The sequence below is a fragment of the Drosophila erecta genome, unplaced genomic scaffold, assembly GCF_003286155.1.
Source record: "Drosophila erecta strain 14021-0224.00,06,07 unplaced genomic scaffold, DereRS2 tig00000055-arrow-pilon, whole genome shotgun sequence".
In the NCBI taxonomy this organism is placed as follows: domain Eukaryota; kingdom Metazoa; phylum Arthropoda; class Insecta; order Diptera; family Drosophilidae; genus Drosophila; species Drosophila erecta.
This window is the reverse complement of record NW_020825200.1, coordinates 175,973-191,397: the sequence shown is the minus strand read 5'-3', so window position 1 is coordinate 191,397 and position 15,425 is coordinate 175,973. Positions and strand designations below refer to the sequence as shown.

Here is a 15,425-nt window from a genome sequence, read left to right as displayed (position 1 = left end):
CTTCAGCCCTGGGGCATTTCTTCATATTTTTGAATTTCTACAACAGCATACATCAGAAAAAGTACAAAAAAATTAAAAAAAAATAAATTTCTAAATTTGAATGCAGTTTTTTAGAGAATTGCGCCAGAAACATTTAGAGGTATTCCACTTCAAAATCCGATTCAGATAAGTTGAGTTATGGAGTTTAGAACTTCAGCCTTTGGGCATTTCTTAATAATCTGGAATTTGTACAACATCATACATCAGAAAAACTACAAAAATATTTTAAAAAAATAAATTTCTAAATTTGAATGCAGTTTTGTAGGGAAGTGCGCCAGAAACATTTAGAGGTATGCCACTTCAAAATCCGATTCAGATAAGTTGAGTTATGGAGTTTAGAACTTCAGCCTTGGGGCATTTCTTAATAGTCTGGAATCATACATCAGAAAAACTACAAAAAAATTAAAAAAAATAAATTTCTAAATTTGAATGCAGTTTTTTAGAGAATTGCACCAGAAACATTTAGAGGTATGCCCCTTCAAAATCCGATTAAGATAAGTTGAGTTATGGAGTTTAGAACTTCAGCCTTGGGGCATTTCTTTATAATCTTGAATTTCTACAACAGCATACATCAGAAAAACTACAAAAAAATTAAAAAAAAATAAATTTCTAAATTTGAATGCAGTTTTGTAGGGAAGTGCGCCAGAAACATTTAGAGGTATGCCACTTCAAAATCCGATTCAGATAAGTTGAGTTATGGAGTTTAGAACTTCAGCCTTGGGGCATTTCTTTATAATCTTGAATTTCTACAACAGCATACATCAGAAAAACTACAAAAAAATTAAAAAAAAATAAATTTCTAAATTTGAATGCAGTTTTTTAGGGAATTGCGCCAGAAACATTTAGAGGTATGCCACTTCAAAATCCGATTAAGATAAGTTGAGTTATGGAGTTTAGAACTTCAGCCTTGGGGCATTTCTTAATAATCTGGAATTTGTACAACATCATACATCAGAAAAACTACAAAAAAATTTAACAAAAATAAATTTCTAAATTTGAATGCAGTTTTGTAGGGAAGTGCGCCAGAAACATTTAGAGGTATGCCACTTCAAAATCCGATTCAGATAAGTTGAGTTATGGAGTTTAGAACTTCAGCCTTGGGGCATTTCTTAATAATCTGGAATCATACATCAGAAAAACTACAAAAAAATTTAAAAAAAATAAATTTCTAAATTTGAATGCAGTTTTTTAGAGAATTGCGCCAGAAACATTTAGAGGTATGCCACTTCAAAATCCGATTCAGATAAGTTGAGTTATGGAGTTTAGAACTTCAGCCTTGGGGCATTTCTTAATAATCTGGAATTTGTACAACATCATACATCAGAAAAACTACAAAAATATTTTAAAAAAATAAATTTCTAAATTTGAATGCAGTTTTGTAGGGAAGTGCGCCAGAAACATTTAGAGGTATGCCACTTCAAAATCCGATTCAGATAAGTTGAGTTATGGAGTTTAGAACTTCAGCCTGGGGCATTTCTTAATAATCTGGAATCATACATCAGAAAAACTACAAAAAAATTAAAAAAAAATAAATTTCTAAATTTGAATGCAGTTTTTTAGAGAATTGCGCCAGAAACATTTAGAGGTATGCCCCTTCAAAATCCGATTAAGATAAGTTGAGTTATGGAGTTTAGAACTTCAGCCCTGGGGCATTTCTTCATATTTTTGAATTTCTACAACAGCATACATCAGAAAAACTACAAAAAAATTAAAAAAAAATAAATTTCTAAATTTGAATGCAGTTTTTTAGAGAATTGCGCCAGAAACATTTAGAGGTATTCCACTTCAAAATCCGATTCAGATAAGTTGAGTTATGGAGTTTAGAACTTCAGCCTTTGGGCATTTCTTAATAATCTTGAATTTCTACAACATCATACATCAGAAAAACTACAAAAAAATTAAAAAAAAATAAATTTCTAAATTTGAATGCAGTTTTGTAGGGAAGTGCGCCAGAAACATTTAGAGGTATTCCACTTCAAAATCCGATTCAGATAAGTTGAGTTATGGAGTTTAGAACTTCAGCCTGGGCGCATTTCTTAATAATCTGGAATTTGTACATCATACATCAGAAAAACTACAAAAAAATTAAAAAAAAATAAATTTCTAAATTTGAATGCAGTTTTGTAGGGAAGTGCGCCAGAAACATTTAGAGGTATGCCACTTCAAAATCCGATTCAGATAAGTTGAGTTATGGAGTTTAGAACTTCAGCCTTGGGGCATTTCTTAATAATCTGGAATCATACATCAGAAAAACTACAAAAAAATTAAAAAAAAATAAATTTCTAAATTTGAATGCAGTTTTTTAGAGAATTGCGCCAGAAACATTTAGAGGTATGCCACTTCAAAATCCGATTCAGATAAGTTGAGTTATGGAGTTTAGAACTTCAGCCTTGGGGCATTTCTTTATAATCTTGAATTTCTACAACAGCATACATCAGAAAAACTACAAAAAAATTAAAAAAAAATAAATTTCTAAATTTGAATGCAGTTTTGTAGGGAAGTGCGCCAGAAACATTTAGAGGTATTCCACTTCAAAATCCGATTCAGATAAGTTGAGTTATGGAGTTTAGAACTTCAGCCTGGGCGCATTTCTTAATAATCTGGAATTTGTACAACATCATACATCAGAAAAACTACAAAAATATTTAAAAAAAATGAATTTCTAAATTTGAATGCAGTTTTGTAGGGAAGTGCGCCAGAAACATTTAGAGGTATGCCACTTCAAAATCCGATTCAGATAAGTTGAGTTATGGAGTTTAGAACTTCAGCCTTGGGGCATTTCTTAATAATCTGGAATCATACATCAGAAAAACTACAAAAAAATTTAAAAAAAATAAATTTCTAAATTTGAATGCAGTTTTTTAGAGAATTGCGCCAGAAACATTTAGAGGTATGCCCCTTCAAAATCCGATTAAGATAAGTTGAGTTATGGAGTTTAGAACTTCAGCCCTGGGGCATTTCTTCATATTTTTGAATTTCTACAACAGCATACATCAGAAAAACTACAAAAAAATTAAAAAAAAATAAATTTCTAAATTTGAATGCAGTTTTTTAGAGAATTGCGCCAGAAACATTTAGAGGTATTCCACTTCAAAATCCGATTCAGATAAGTTGAGTTATGGAGTTTAGAACTTCAGCCTTTGGGCATTTCTTAATAATCTTGAATTTCTACAACATCATACATCAGAAAAACTACAAAAAAATTTAAAAACAATAAATTTCTAAATTTGAATGCAGTTTTGTAGGGAAGTGCGCCAGAAACATTTAGAGGTATTCCACTTCAAAATCCGATTCAGATAAGTTGAGTTATGGAGTTTAGAACTTCAGCCTGGGCGCATTTCTTAATAATCTGGAATTTGTACAACATCATACATCAGAAAAACTACAAAAAAATTAAAAAAAAATAAATTTCTAAATTTGAATGCAGTTTTGTAGGGAAGTGCGCCAGAAACATTTAGAAACATAAATTTGAATGCAGTTTTTTAGAGAATTGCGCCAGAAACATTTAGAGGTATTCCACTTCAAAATCCGATTCAGATAAGTTGAGTTATGGAGTTTAGAACTTCAGCCTTTGGGCATTTCTTAATAATCTTGAATTTCTACAACATCATACATCAGAAAAACTACAAAAAAATTTAAAAAAAATAAATTTCTAAATTTGAATGCAGTTTTGTAGGGAAGTGCGCCAGAAACATTTAGAGGTATTCCACTTCAAAATCCGATTCAGATAAGTTGAGTTATGGAGTTTAGAACTTCAGCCTGGGCGCATTTCTTAATAATCTGGAATTTGTACATCATACATCAGAAAAACTACAAAAAAATTAAAAAAAAATAAATTTCTAAATTTGAATGCAGTTTTGTAGGGAAGTGCGCCAGAAACATTTAGAGGTATGCCACTTCAAAATCCGATTCAGATAAGTTGAGTTATGGAGTTTAGAACTTCAGCCTTGGGGCATTTCTTAATAATCTGGAATCATACATCAGAAAAACTACAAAAAAATTAAAAAAAAATAAATTTCTAAATTTGAATGCAGTTTTTTAGAGAATTGCGCCAGAAACATTTAGAGGTATGCCACTTCAAAATCCGATTCAGATAAGTTGAGTTATGGAGTTTAGAACTTCAGCCTTGGGGCATTTCTTTATAATCTTGAATTTCTACAACAGCATACATCAGAAAAACTACAAAAAAATTAAAAAAAAATAAATTTCTAAATTTGAATGCAGTTTTGTAGGGAAGTGCGCCAGAAACATTTAGAGGTATTCCACTTCAAAATCCGATTCAGATAAGTTGAGTTATGGAGTTTAGAACTTCAGCCTGGGCGCATTTCTTAATAATCTGGAATTTGTACAACATCATACATCAGAAAAACTACAAAAATATTTAAAAAAAATGAATTTCTAAATTTGAATGCAGTTTTGTAGGGAAGTGCGCCAGAAACATTTAGAGGTATGCCACTTCAAAATCCGATTCAGATAAGTTGAGTTATGGAGTTTAGAACTTCAGCCTTGGGGCATTTCTTAATAATCTGGAATCATACATCAGAAAAACTACAAAAAAATTTAAAAAAAATAAATTTCTAAATTTGAATGCAGTTTTTTAGAGAATTGCGCCAGAAACATTTAGAGGTATGCCCCTTCAAAATCCGATTAAGATAAGTTGAGTTATGGAGTTTAGAACTTCAGCCCTGGGGCATTTCTTCATATTTTTGAATTTCTACAACAGCATACATCAGAAAAACTACAAAAAAATTAAAAAAAAATAAATTTCTAAATTTGAATGCAGTTTTTTAGAGAATTGCGCCAGAAACATTTAGAGGTATTCCACTTCAAAATCCGATTCAGATAAGTTGAGTTATGGAGTTTAGAACTTCAGCCTTTGGGCATTTCTTAATAATCTTGAATTTCTACAACATCATACATCAGAAAAACTACAAAAAAATTTAAAAACAATAAATTTCTAAATTTGAATGCAGTTTTGTAGGGAAGTGCGCCAGAAACATTTAGAGGTATTCCACTTCAAAATCCGATTCAGATAAGTTGAGTTATGGAGTTTAGAACTTCAGCCTGGGCGCATTTCTTAATAATCTGGAATTTGTACAACATCATACATCAGAAAAACTACAAAAAAATTAAAAAAAAATAAATTTCTAAATTTGAATGCAGTTTTGTAGGGAAGTGCGCCAGAAACATTTAGAGGTATGCCACTTCAAAATCCGATTCAGATAAGTTGAGTTATGGAGTTTAGAACTTCAGCCTTGGGGCATTTCTTAATAATCTGGAATCATACATCAGAAAAACTACAAAAAAATTAAAAAAAAATAAATTTCTAAATTTGAATGCAGTTTTTTAGAGAATTGCGCCAGAAACATTTAGAGGTATGCCACTTCAAAATCCGATTCAGATAAGTTGAGTTATGGAGTTTAGAACTTCAGCCTTGGGGCATTTCTTTATAATCTTGAATTTCTACAACAGCATACATCAGAAAAACTACAAAAAAATTAAAAAAAAATAAATTTCTAAATTTGAATGCAGTTTTGTAGGGAAGTGCGCCAGAAACATTTAGAGGTATTCCACTTCAAAATCCGATTCAGATAAGTTGAGTTATGGAGTTTAGAACATCAGCCTGGGCGCATTTCTTAATAATCTGGAATTTGTACAACATCATACATCAGAAAAACTACAAAAAAATTAAAAAAAAATAAATTTCTAAATTTGAATGCAGTTTTGTAGGGAAGTGCGCCAGAAACATTTAGAGGTATGCCACTTCAAAATCCGATTCAGATAAGTTGAGTTATGGAGTTTAGAACTTCAGCCTGGGGCATTTCTTAATAATCTGGAATCATACATCAGAAAAACTACAAAAAAATTAAAAAAAAATAAATTTCTAAATTTGAATGCAGTTTTTTAGAGAATTGCGCCAGAAACATTTAGAGGTATGCCCCTTCAAAATCCGATTCAGATAAGTTGAGTTATGGAGTTTAGAACTTCAGCCCTGGGGCATTTCTTCATATTTTTGAATTTCTACAACAGCATACATCAGAAAAACTACAAAAAAATTAAAAAAAAATAAATTTCTAAATTTGAATGCAGTTTTTTAGAGAATTGCGCCAGAAACATTTAGAGGTATTCCACTTCAAAATCCGATTCAGATAAGTTGAGTTATGGAGTTTAGAACTTCAGCCTTTGGGCATTTCTTAATAATCTTGAATTTCTACAACATCATACATCAGAAAAACTACAAAAAAATTTAAAAAAAATAAATTTCTAAATTTGAATGCAGTTTTGTAGGGAAGTGCGCCAGAAACATTTAGAGGTATTCCACTTCAAAATCCGATTCAGATAAGTTGAGTTATGGAGTTTAGAACTTCAGCCTTGGGGCATTTCTTAATAATCTGGAATCATACATCAGAAAAACTACAAAAAAATTAAAAAAAAATAAATTTCTAAATTTGAATGCAGTTTTTTAGAGAATTGCGCCAGAAACATTTAGAGGTATGCCACTTCAAAATCCGATTCAGATAAGTTGAGTTATGGAGTTTAGAACTTCAGCCTTGGGGCATTTCTTTATAATCTTGAATTTCTACAACAGCATACATCAGAAAAACTACAAAAAAATTAAAAAAAAATAAATTTCTAAATTTGAATGCAGTTTTGTAGGGAAGTGCGCCAGAAACATTTAGAGGTATTCCACTTCAAAATCCGATTCAGATAAGTTGAGTTATGGAGTTTAGAACTTCAGCCTGGGCGCATTTCTTAATAATCTGGAATTTGTACAACATCATACATCAGAAAAACTACAAAAATATTAAAAAAAAATGAATTTCTAAATTTGAATGCAGTTTTGTAGGGAAGTGCGCCAGAAACATTTAGAGGTATGCCACTTCAAAATCCGATTCAGATAAGTTGAGTTATGGAGTTTAGAACTTCAGCCTTGGGGCATTTCTTAATAATCTGGAATCATACATCAGAAAAACTACAAAAAAATTTAAAAAAAATAAATTTCTAAATTTGAATGCAGTTTTTTAGAGAATTGCGCCAGAAACATTTAGAGGTATGCCCCTTCAAAATCCGATTAAGATAAGTTGAGTTATGGAGTTTAGAACTTCAGCCCTGGGGCATTTCTTCATATTTTTGAATTTCTACAACAGCATACATCAGAAAAACTACAAAAAAATTAAAAAAAAAATAAATTTCTAAATTTGAATGCAGTTTTTTAGAGAATTGCGCCAGAAACATTTAGAGGTATTCCACTTCAAAATCCGATTCAGATAAGTTGAGTTATGGAGTTTAGAACTTCAGCCTTTGGGCATTTCTTAATAATCTTGAATTTCTACAACATCATACATCAGAAAAACTACAAAAAAATTTAAAAACAATAAATTTCTAAATTTGAATGCAGTTTTGTAGGGAAGTGCGCCAGAAACATTTAGAGGTATGCCACTTCAAAATCCGATTCAGATAAGTTGAGTTATGGAGTTTAGAACTTCAGCCTTGGGGCATTTCTTAATAATCTTGAATTTCTACAACATCATACATCAGAAAAATTACAAAAAAAATTAAAAAAAAATAAATTTCTAAATTTGAATGCAGTTTTTTAGAGAATTACGCCAGAAACATTTAGAGGTATTCCACTTCAAAATCCGATTCAGATAAGTTGAGTTATGGAGTTTAGAACTTCAGCCTTGGGACATTTCTTAATTTTTTTGAATTTCTACAACATCATACATCAGAAAAACTACAAAAAAATTAAAAAAAAATAAATTTCTAAATTTGAATGCAGTTTTTTAGGGAAGTGCGCCAGAAACATTTAGAGGTATTCCACTTAAAAATCCGATTCAGATAAGTTGAGTTATGGAGTTTAGAGCTTCAGCCTTGGTGCATTTCTTAATTTTTTTGAATTTCTACATCATACATCAGAAAAACTACAAAAAATTAAAAAAAAAATAAATTTCTAAATTTGAATGCAGTTTTTTAGAGAATTGCGCCAGAAACATTTAGAGGTATTCCACTTTAAAATCCGATTCAGATAAGTTGAGTTATGGAGTTTAGAACTTCAGCCTGGGCGCATTTCTTAATAATCTGGAATTTGTACAACATCATACATCAGAAAAACTACGAGAAAATTAAAAAAAAATAAATTTCTAAATTTGAATGCAGTTTTGTAGGGAAGTGCGCCAGAAACATTTAGAGGTATGCCACTTTAAAATCCGATTTAGATGGGTTTAGTTATGGAGTTAGAAAGTGAATTGCTTGCATTGCAGTTTACATCTCTTTAAAAATGTAGTGCCTTTTTTAAAAGGGAAAAGTACTTGTAATAGGTTTATTCACAAATTTTATCATAAGTATTTCCTTAAATTAAGTTTTCCAAATTAATTATCTGTTAAAAACAGGCCCGGCCAATATGGGACAAGGTTTTGTCGACAAGGTTTTACTAGGTCTTCCCAAATAATTTCGGAATCGCAAATGACCAATAAATTGAGTAAAGGGAGATAGAAAACGGCTGAAGGCACTCTAATTGCCTGCACGGCATGGAACAAACAGCTGCTCCCTAATGCTATCTATGTATATGTAAATATAATATAATTGTAATATAAGTATGTAAATATATATGTATATACATATATATAAATGTAAATATAAAATAAGTGCACTTAAATTGCCTGAATAATATGCGGTTAAATTTATCACGAAAGTCCAATGAAGTCTGTTTAAGCAACGCCCAGTAAAATTCTGCCGGCTTATCGAAAAGCCTTTATCAACCGACTTTCACAAAACACAGTCACCTCATATTTTTTTACGGAACTATATTATTCCTGCGACTCTCATCCATTCAGACAGAATATAACTAATGGATTCTAATCTCATTTATCAACTAAAAGCGGGTCACTTTACAGATAACTTAGAAACATTATCGCCTTTCTGACAAAAGCAATTAACAATAAAATGAAATTAAAGTAATGCGCTTGAGTGTGTGCCACAGGAGAGGACCTTTGGCAGAGCATATGTCCGTCATCGGTTTGACTGCGGTGATTACCCCAAAAATCGGGGGACTGAACTTTGTATTATGCGATGCGCCAAAAGCGCACGGAACAGATCGCAGATCACTTGGTAGACGCGTGTGGGGCCAGGCCATGACGCAAATATTGCGGATCGCGTGTGGTGGCAGATAGAGAAAGTAATGTCGGGGTCTTGGGTGTTCTAAAAAAAGCTAGAAGGAAAAGAGGCATAAAATTAGGGGAGGAAGATCTTCTTCGGGCTTTTTTGGACTACTAATATAGAGCCCTGCTGTTGGGTGATTCAGTTCCAGACATCTATATGCTCCGCAGATTAAATATAGGCGCTCATCATGAAAAGAACCTTGCGAATGGCGTGAGCAGTGTGAAATTAGATAAATAGGCCAGATAAAAGACAACACTTGTTGGCTGCCTGTCTGTGCGCAAGACCCCCACCGTATCGACACGCGCCATAGATAAAATTCAGGAATCGGCCACAAATCTTTTCAAACTGCAAAATGACGCTACGTGATTAATTAATTGCAGATTAATTGTTGGACATCGGTCACAGGACATAGTCATCATTCTTTATATCTGCTTGCACCTGACAGGTTTTATAATTGCCCAGAGTGCGGCCACATTTGTATATTGATCGAGCACTCATTTATGATTGCGCGGACTAAAAGTAGCGCCATAAAACGTAATCTCAACAAGCAGTTTGTGCGGTCCACAATTAGCAACACACATAAAAATAAACAGCACCCCCAGCAACGATTACTTTGCCGGCAGCTCCACAACAGATTCGCTTAGTTTTGTTGACTTTTTATTGCCGCTGTCACGCTTGCGTCCTGCCTTGAGTCCCTAAATCCGCCGCTATCAATAGTTTCCCGACCACTCCACTCCCAACGCAAGACGAATGAATGTCTTGACCCAGTTTTAGGCTCTGAAAATTGTAATTTGCAATTTGCAGCAGACTGGAGTTGCTCAGTGGATGTCATTCAGGAATCACGCTCCACAATCGTGTCCCACTTTTAGGTAATTTCGAAGTATTTATACACTGAAAAAAGTCAGGGCTCTGGGTATAATGATTCTTTCTCTATATATGTAATTGATTTGTTCAATTAAGCTTTAAAAACATTTGCCTTCTCGCAGAGACGGTATTTTCATTTTGCAACCGCCAGTATGATTTATTGCCCTGTGATAACACTGTCCTGGCAAAGGCATTTTATTGACCGAGTCAGAAGTAAAAGGTACACTGGAAGAGATAATAATATACGCTGGTCAGGCTTCTGGAGCCGGAAGATCACATTCGTGGCCTGACTGTGTTATCAGTTGGCTCGGACTTTAACCGAGTGCTTGACGAACTGGAGATCTTTTAGGAAGGTGAGGAGAGTCTGCGAAGTTTATATCTCAGCACCATTTATCTGGAGGGAATATTGAATACTGTGCTTTGATCACTTGATTCAATTATAGGGCGGTGTTCTTTATTAAACAAATATTTCGTTATCAATAGTTTCGAAATCAAGTGTCCAGCTTATCAGTTTGTTTTATGCAAATCCCCTGATATTAGGCAGCATAACTGGCTCTCACCAGACCTGCATTGTAAGATGTTGACATCTTTGAACGTGTTTCATGCATACCAATGAACCTGCTTCAATTAATTAATAATCTGGTTTATGGGCGGCGGTGCGGAACTCTTGTGTTCTGCGGCCATAACAGGCTGATGCCTTGATTCGATTGTTAATGCGATTTTTAAATATATTATACTATCTACATTGTGGCCGCATATGCTGCAATGCAAAACGGGTATATAAGATATTCGAATTTTAATTGGGCAGGGGAATGCGTTCGAACTTTTAAAATGACTTAAAAATGCTTATAAATGGGTCTGACTACGGATGATCCCGTGTCCCAATGGGCTGGATGGCTTGGTCGAACTATCTCTGTGTATTTAACATTGTTTTGAATAAACCGGATGGCCTTATCTGTCCCTCTTGACCTTATTACATTTGCATACTCCGTAATCCGTAATCCGCTCCCAGCAGAGCCGAACAAACACCGCTAACTGCAACTCAGAATGTCAACAATTACGACCAAGCCAAATGCAGTAACAAAAAAACCACACTGAGTTTTAGAAGCTCAGAAACATACATATAAAAACATAAAAAAATGATTTAAAAAAAATGTTGTTATTATATGTAGTAGTGCAGTACCTACATCTATCAAATTATTTTAATTCAATTAAATTTTAAGATTTATTTTGTAAATTAAAGTATACATTCATCTCTAGAAATGATAGTGTGCATTTTGTAAGTGTAGTGAACTGTTCATAAATACAGGTATGCGAAAAGCAGTGGGAGTTAGCAAGCAGCCTTTGAAGCGATTGAGCTCGCGACTCTGCTCAATCATTACTTGATTGTAGGGAAATGTATAGCCCTGTCATCACCAGAGTGCAATACCCCTGCCCTATCAGCTGACGCTGTTTATTGCCGTTGGGAATATATGGGAGCATTGTCTCCTTCGTAGCCATATCTTAATTTCAAGCATATACATATACGAGTATAAATATATATATGTATTTATATATACACATATATGTGTATCTGTTGGGGGAAAGAAGGGTTAAGCGAAAAGTACACATTCTGAACAGAAACCCCAAGAATTAGTCTTCGGAAACTTTCAGTGTCCGGCAGCTGTTTGTGGTGGAAAACTTTCCATTAAAACCAAGGTCTTGCCTTACCTCGTTTTCGTGCCCCCATGTCGCAAATATTTACAAACAAGCTGTTCTATATTTTAAGACTTTGATTTTCACAGTCATTGCAACAACAATCTTTTAAAAGCTCGCCAGAAAAGAGAAAATAAAAGAGTCTATAGTAATTTGTTTTGCTTTGTACGCAGCTCTGCTTTTACTGAAAATGTATTTATGTACCTCAATGGAATTCTTAATTTTCAGGGTGCTAGTAGTAGATAGACATTTATAATATAACAACATATGTATATGTACATAAGTACACAATAATGTAAAATGCTAGCGAGCAAATTGAAGCGAAAAATCCGTCAAGTGTTATACATATTACCAATATATATTAAATTAGTTTATTTAGTATCATGTTTTCAACAACTTCTAATCAACAATTAGTATTTATAAACAAATTCGTGCACATGGATATGAATTATTAATATGCAAATCGTCCGATTTCAGCGATATTTCTTTCTTTAATGTAACATTTATAAACCCTTACTGGTTATTAAACAAGTTCGTTCAAAACTTTAAGGGCAACAGATGGCGTTGGCCGAATTCGACGTCTAAACCAAAAATATTTTTTTGATCTAAAGGTAACAAATTAACGTAGGGTACAATGTTTTTTATTATTTAGATTAAAGCGATAAGATATACATAATTTGTAAGATATATATGGCAAAACAATATTGAGGCCCCATCGCTTTCAGGTAAAATGTCCCTTTAGCAATTTTCCTTGCCACCCACCCACTTTCTTAAATTCTAAGCGCACGCTTTTCGTGCCTCGCGGTCTCCTGTCTTTTTTGCACAAGCAAGCTAAATTTTGCTTCAGTTCAACGTAAGTATAGCCAAATGATCGGATACGCTTCACAGTTCAATAAAACATATTGTACAAGAGATTAAACGCCCGTTACCGCGCTCACTGCTCACTCGTTGAGCAGACAGGTGCGGACAATGGCGTTGCACACGGCGTAGGGATCACAGTTGGAGCTTGGCCGCCGGTCCTCGAGGTATCCTTTGCCGGCCGTCGCTACGCCACGTGGCACTCGCACACTTACGGCACGGTTGGCCACGCCCCAGGAAAACTTATCGATGCTAGAAGTCTCAAGACGACCCACGAGGCGCCGTTCATTGTCTTTGCCCTCCTTGGGGTCATATGCCTTGATGTGGCGCTCATGGCGTTTGCTCAGCTTCTCGATGGCCTCCTCGATGGCCTTGATTCCGCCATCGGCACGCATCGCCTTTGTAGAAAAGTTGGTGTGCGCGCCGGCTCCGTTCCACTGTCCCTCCATCGGCTTGGGGTCGAAGGTGACCACAACGCCATACTCCTCAGCTATGCGCTGCAAAATATATCGCGACACCCACAAATCGTCACAGGCCTTGATCCCGGCTGGACCAATTTGGAACTCCCACTGGGCGGGCATCACCTCGGCATTGGTGCCAGCGAAGTCGATCCCAGCATACAGGCAGGCCACGATGTGGGCCTCTACAAGATCGCGAGCGTAGACGCGGTCCGCTCCCACGCCGCAGTAGTAAGGTCCTTGTGGGGCAGGGAAGCCGTTCTCCGGCCAGCCGAAGGGACGTCCGTTCACGTCTAGCAAAGTGTATTCTTGCTCAATGCCGAACCACGGCTCCTGATCGCCGATTTGGTCAATTGCTGCCTGGAAGGCGGCACGCTTGTTGGAGCCCGTCGGCTTGCCGTCGGCGTTGTAGGTGTCGCACAGGACAATTACGTCGTTCTTTCCGGGCTTGAAGGGATCGCGGTATATGGCGCGTGGCTTGAGCGTGGTGTCCGAGTTCTCACCATGGGCCTGGTAGGTGGAACTGCCGTCGTATTGCCAATCCGGCAAGTCCTCCACGGAACTGGGTACCTTGTCCAAGACGCGATCCTTGAGGCGAATGTTCTCGCCGGTACCGTCGATCCATAAGTAAGTGGCTTGCACCCGATTGGCAGGCGTTTCCAGGTTGCGGTACCGCTGCAGAATGCTCTTGTCCAAGACGGTGTTGGGGGAGTTGGCCAAGAACTGGGAGCGGGTCGTATTGCTAGTGCGCAGCAGACGCAGCTGCTGCGTTGCGGGAGCCACCAGCTCCTTCTTCAGGAAGAGTCCGGCCACGCGGAGTGCCATGTTGGTTCTTAGATTGGAGTCGGCGAGAAGGACAAAAGGACACGGTTAGTTATGTATTGCAGGCGAATGTGAGTACGTGCGCAGCAAGATGGGACTGGTGGTATGCTGGCTCACCCTGCTTTTCTCATGTATTTTTTTTATGTAATTGTTTTCTTGCACTTGATTTTCTGGGGTATTTGAGAAAGGAGCTACTTTTCCAATCAAGCCTCAGTCTTTCGCACAACTTACCGTGCACTGCTCGTTTTTCCACTTTACAGTTATATGATTGGCTAGTAGTCGCTGGACAGGTCTTTTGGGGATTTTCGAATTGCGGGACTTTCGGTTTTCGTTTTTGTTTCTGTTTCTGTCAGTAGCTGCGGAGCGACTGTTGAGGACACCCGACCGATTCGATGTTTGGAAGGCTTGTGAGCACAGTTAGCGCGACCACATTCACTTTTTTCGTTTTCGTTTCAATTCGCTCGTCGTTTCGTCGCGCGCCTCGGGTTTTCTTTATCGCCTTTGCGACGCCGACGCACAGACGAGGCCTCCTCAGAGAGCAGCCAAAACTGGCAGTATGCGGGCACCCAAGAAGCAGAAGCAGAAGCAGAAACAGAAGCACCAGCCAGAGAGACCTGCGATGCGACCCATAATGTTTATGTTTCAAGGCTACTCGTGTGGGCGAAAGCCCCGTTACTGGCCCACGCTATGATGCGCTCATTGATGCGTTTAGAGCACTTGTAGCTTGCATTAGCGCCAAATGAGAAACCGAAGTTTTGAATAGTTCTCATCGTAGAAAACCTGCACTAAGGTGCATAGCAAACTTGAGGTACGATATTTTGATATATTCATTTTATGTTTAAAATGAGTGCTACCAGTATTTCAAAAACTGTGGCAGGTTTTATTCCGCCTTTAAAATGCCGCGAGGCCTGTACGCAGTATTACAACAATGCAACTTATTACAACACTCTCTTATTTCCCGCAATCTCTTCGTAGAAACCTCCACCAGTTTGCTCTCTGGTGGATTGTTTTGAATACACGCCTGGTACAAAGGTCAAAATATACATTTAAATATAGCGAATGCAAGGAGCACCGTATCAGCTGTATCTATTCGTGTTTAGCGTTTGATAAACTTTGCCGGCGGACAGCATTAAAAGAGCCTAAACTTAATCAATATTGATTGGTTTATGCAATGTAAATCCGGCACTACATTTTCATATTCCAATATTTTAATATTAAAGCCTATATCTACCTGAAAATAAAAATAACTAAAATAAGAGTATGCATAATATTTGTTTGGCGTAACAGGTACACAGTATAGCCTGCTTTTAGGCTGCGAGTGTGAATAATGATGAAAAGTGCACTTTACATGCAGTGTAAATTTTGATCTAAACATCCGATTTCTATGGGGGACATCATGTTGGAAAATATTTAGCTCACCCATTTCCACGGAGAACAACTAATCTTCTTCCAAAGCAACAATTGGCTAGTTGTCCGCCCCAAAGCCGCGTGGCGGGAAAGGAAGCTTTTTTGGACGGCTCATATTGGGCG

The 15,425-nt window shown here is 36.2% G+C and overlaps 1 protein-coding gene across 1 annotated transcript; it reads right to left on the bottom strand.

Annotated features, from left to right (window-relative positions):
- Window positions 1-12,114: 12,114 nt before the first annotated feature.
- Window positions 12,115-14,436, bottom strand: LOC6542273 (glutamine synthetase 1, mitochondrial). The gene is made up of 2 exons (XM_026979064.1): window positions 14,127-14,436; window positions 12,115-13,905 (listed from the first exon to the last, which is right to left on the bottom strand). The coding sequence occupies exon 2, from the start codon at window positions 13,896-13,898 to the stop codon at window positions 12,699-12,701; it is 1,200 nt and encodes a 399-aa protein (XP_026834865.1). The 5' UTR covers window positions 13,899-13,905; window positions 14,127-14,436; the 3' UTR covers window positions 12,115-12,698.
- Window positions 14,437-15,425: the final 989 nt, after the last annotated feature.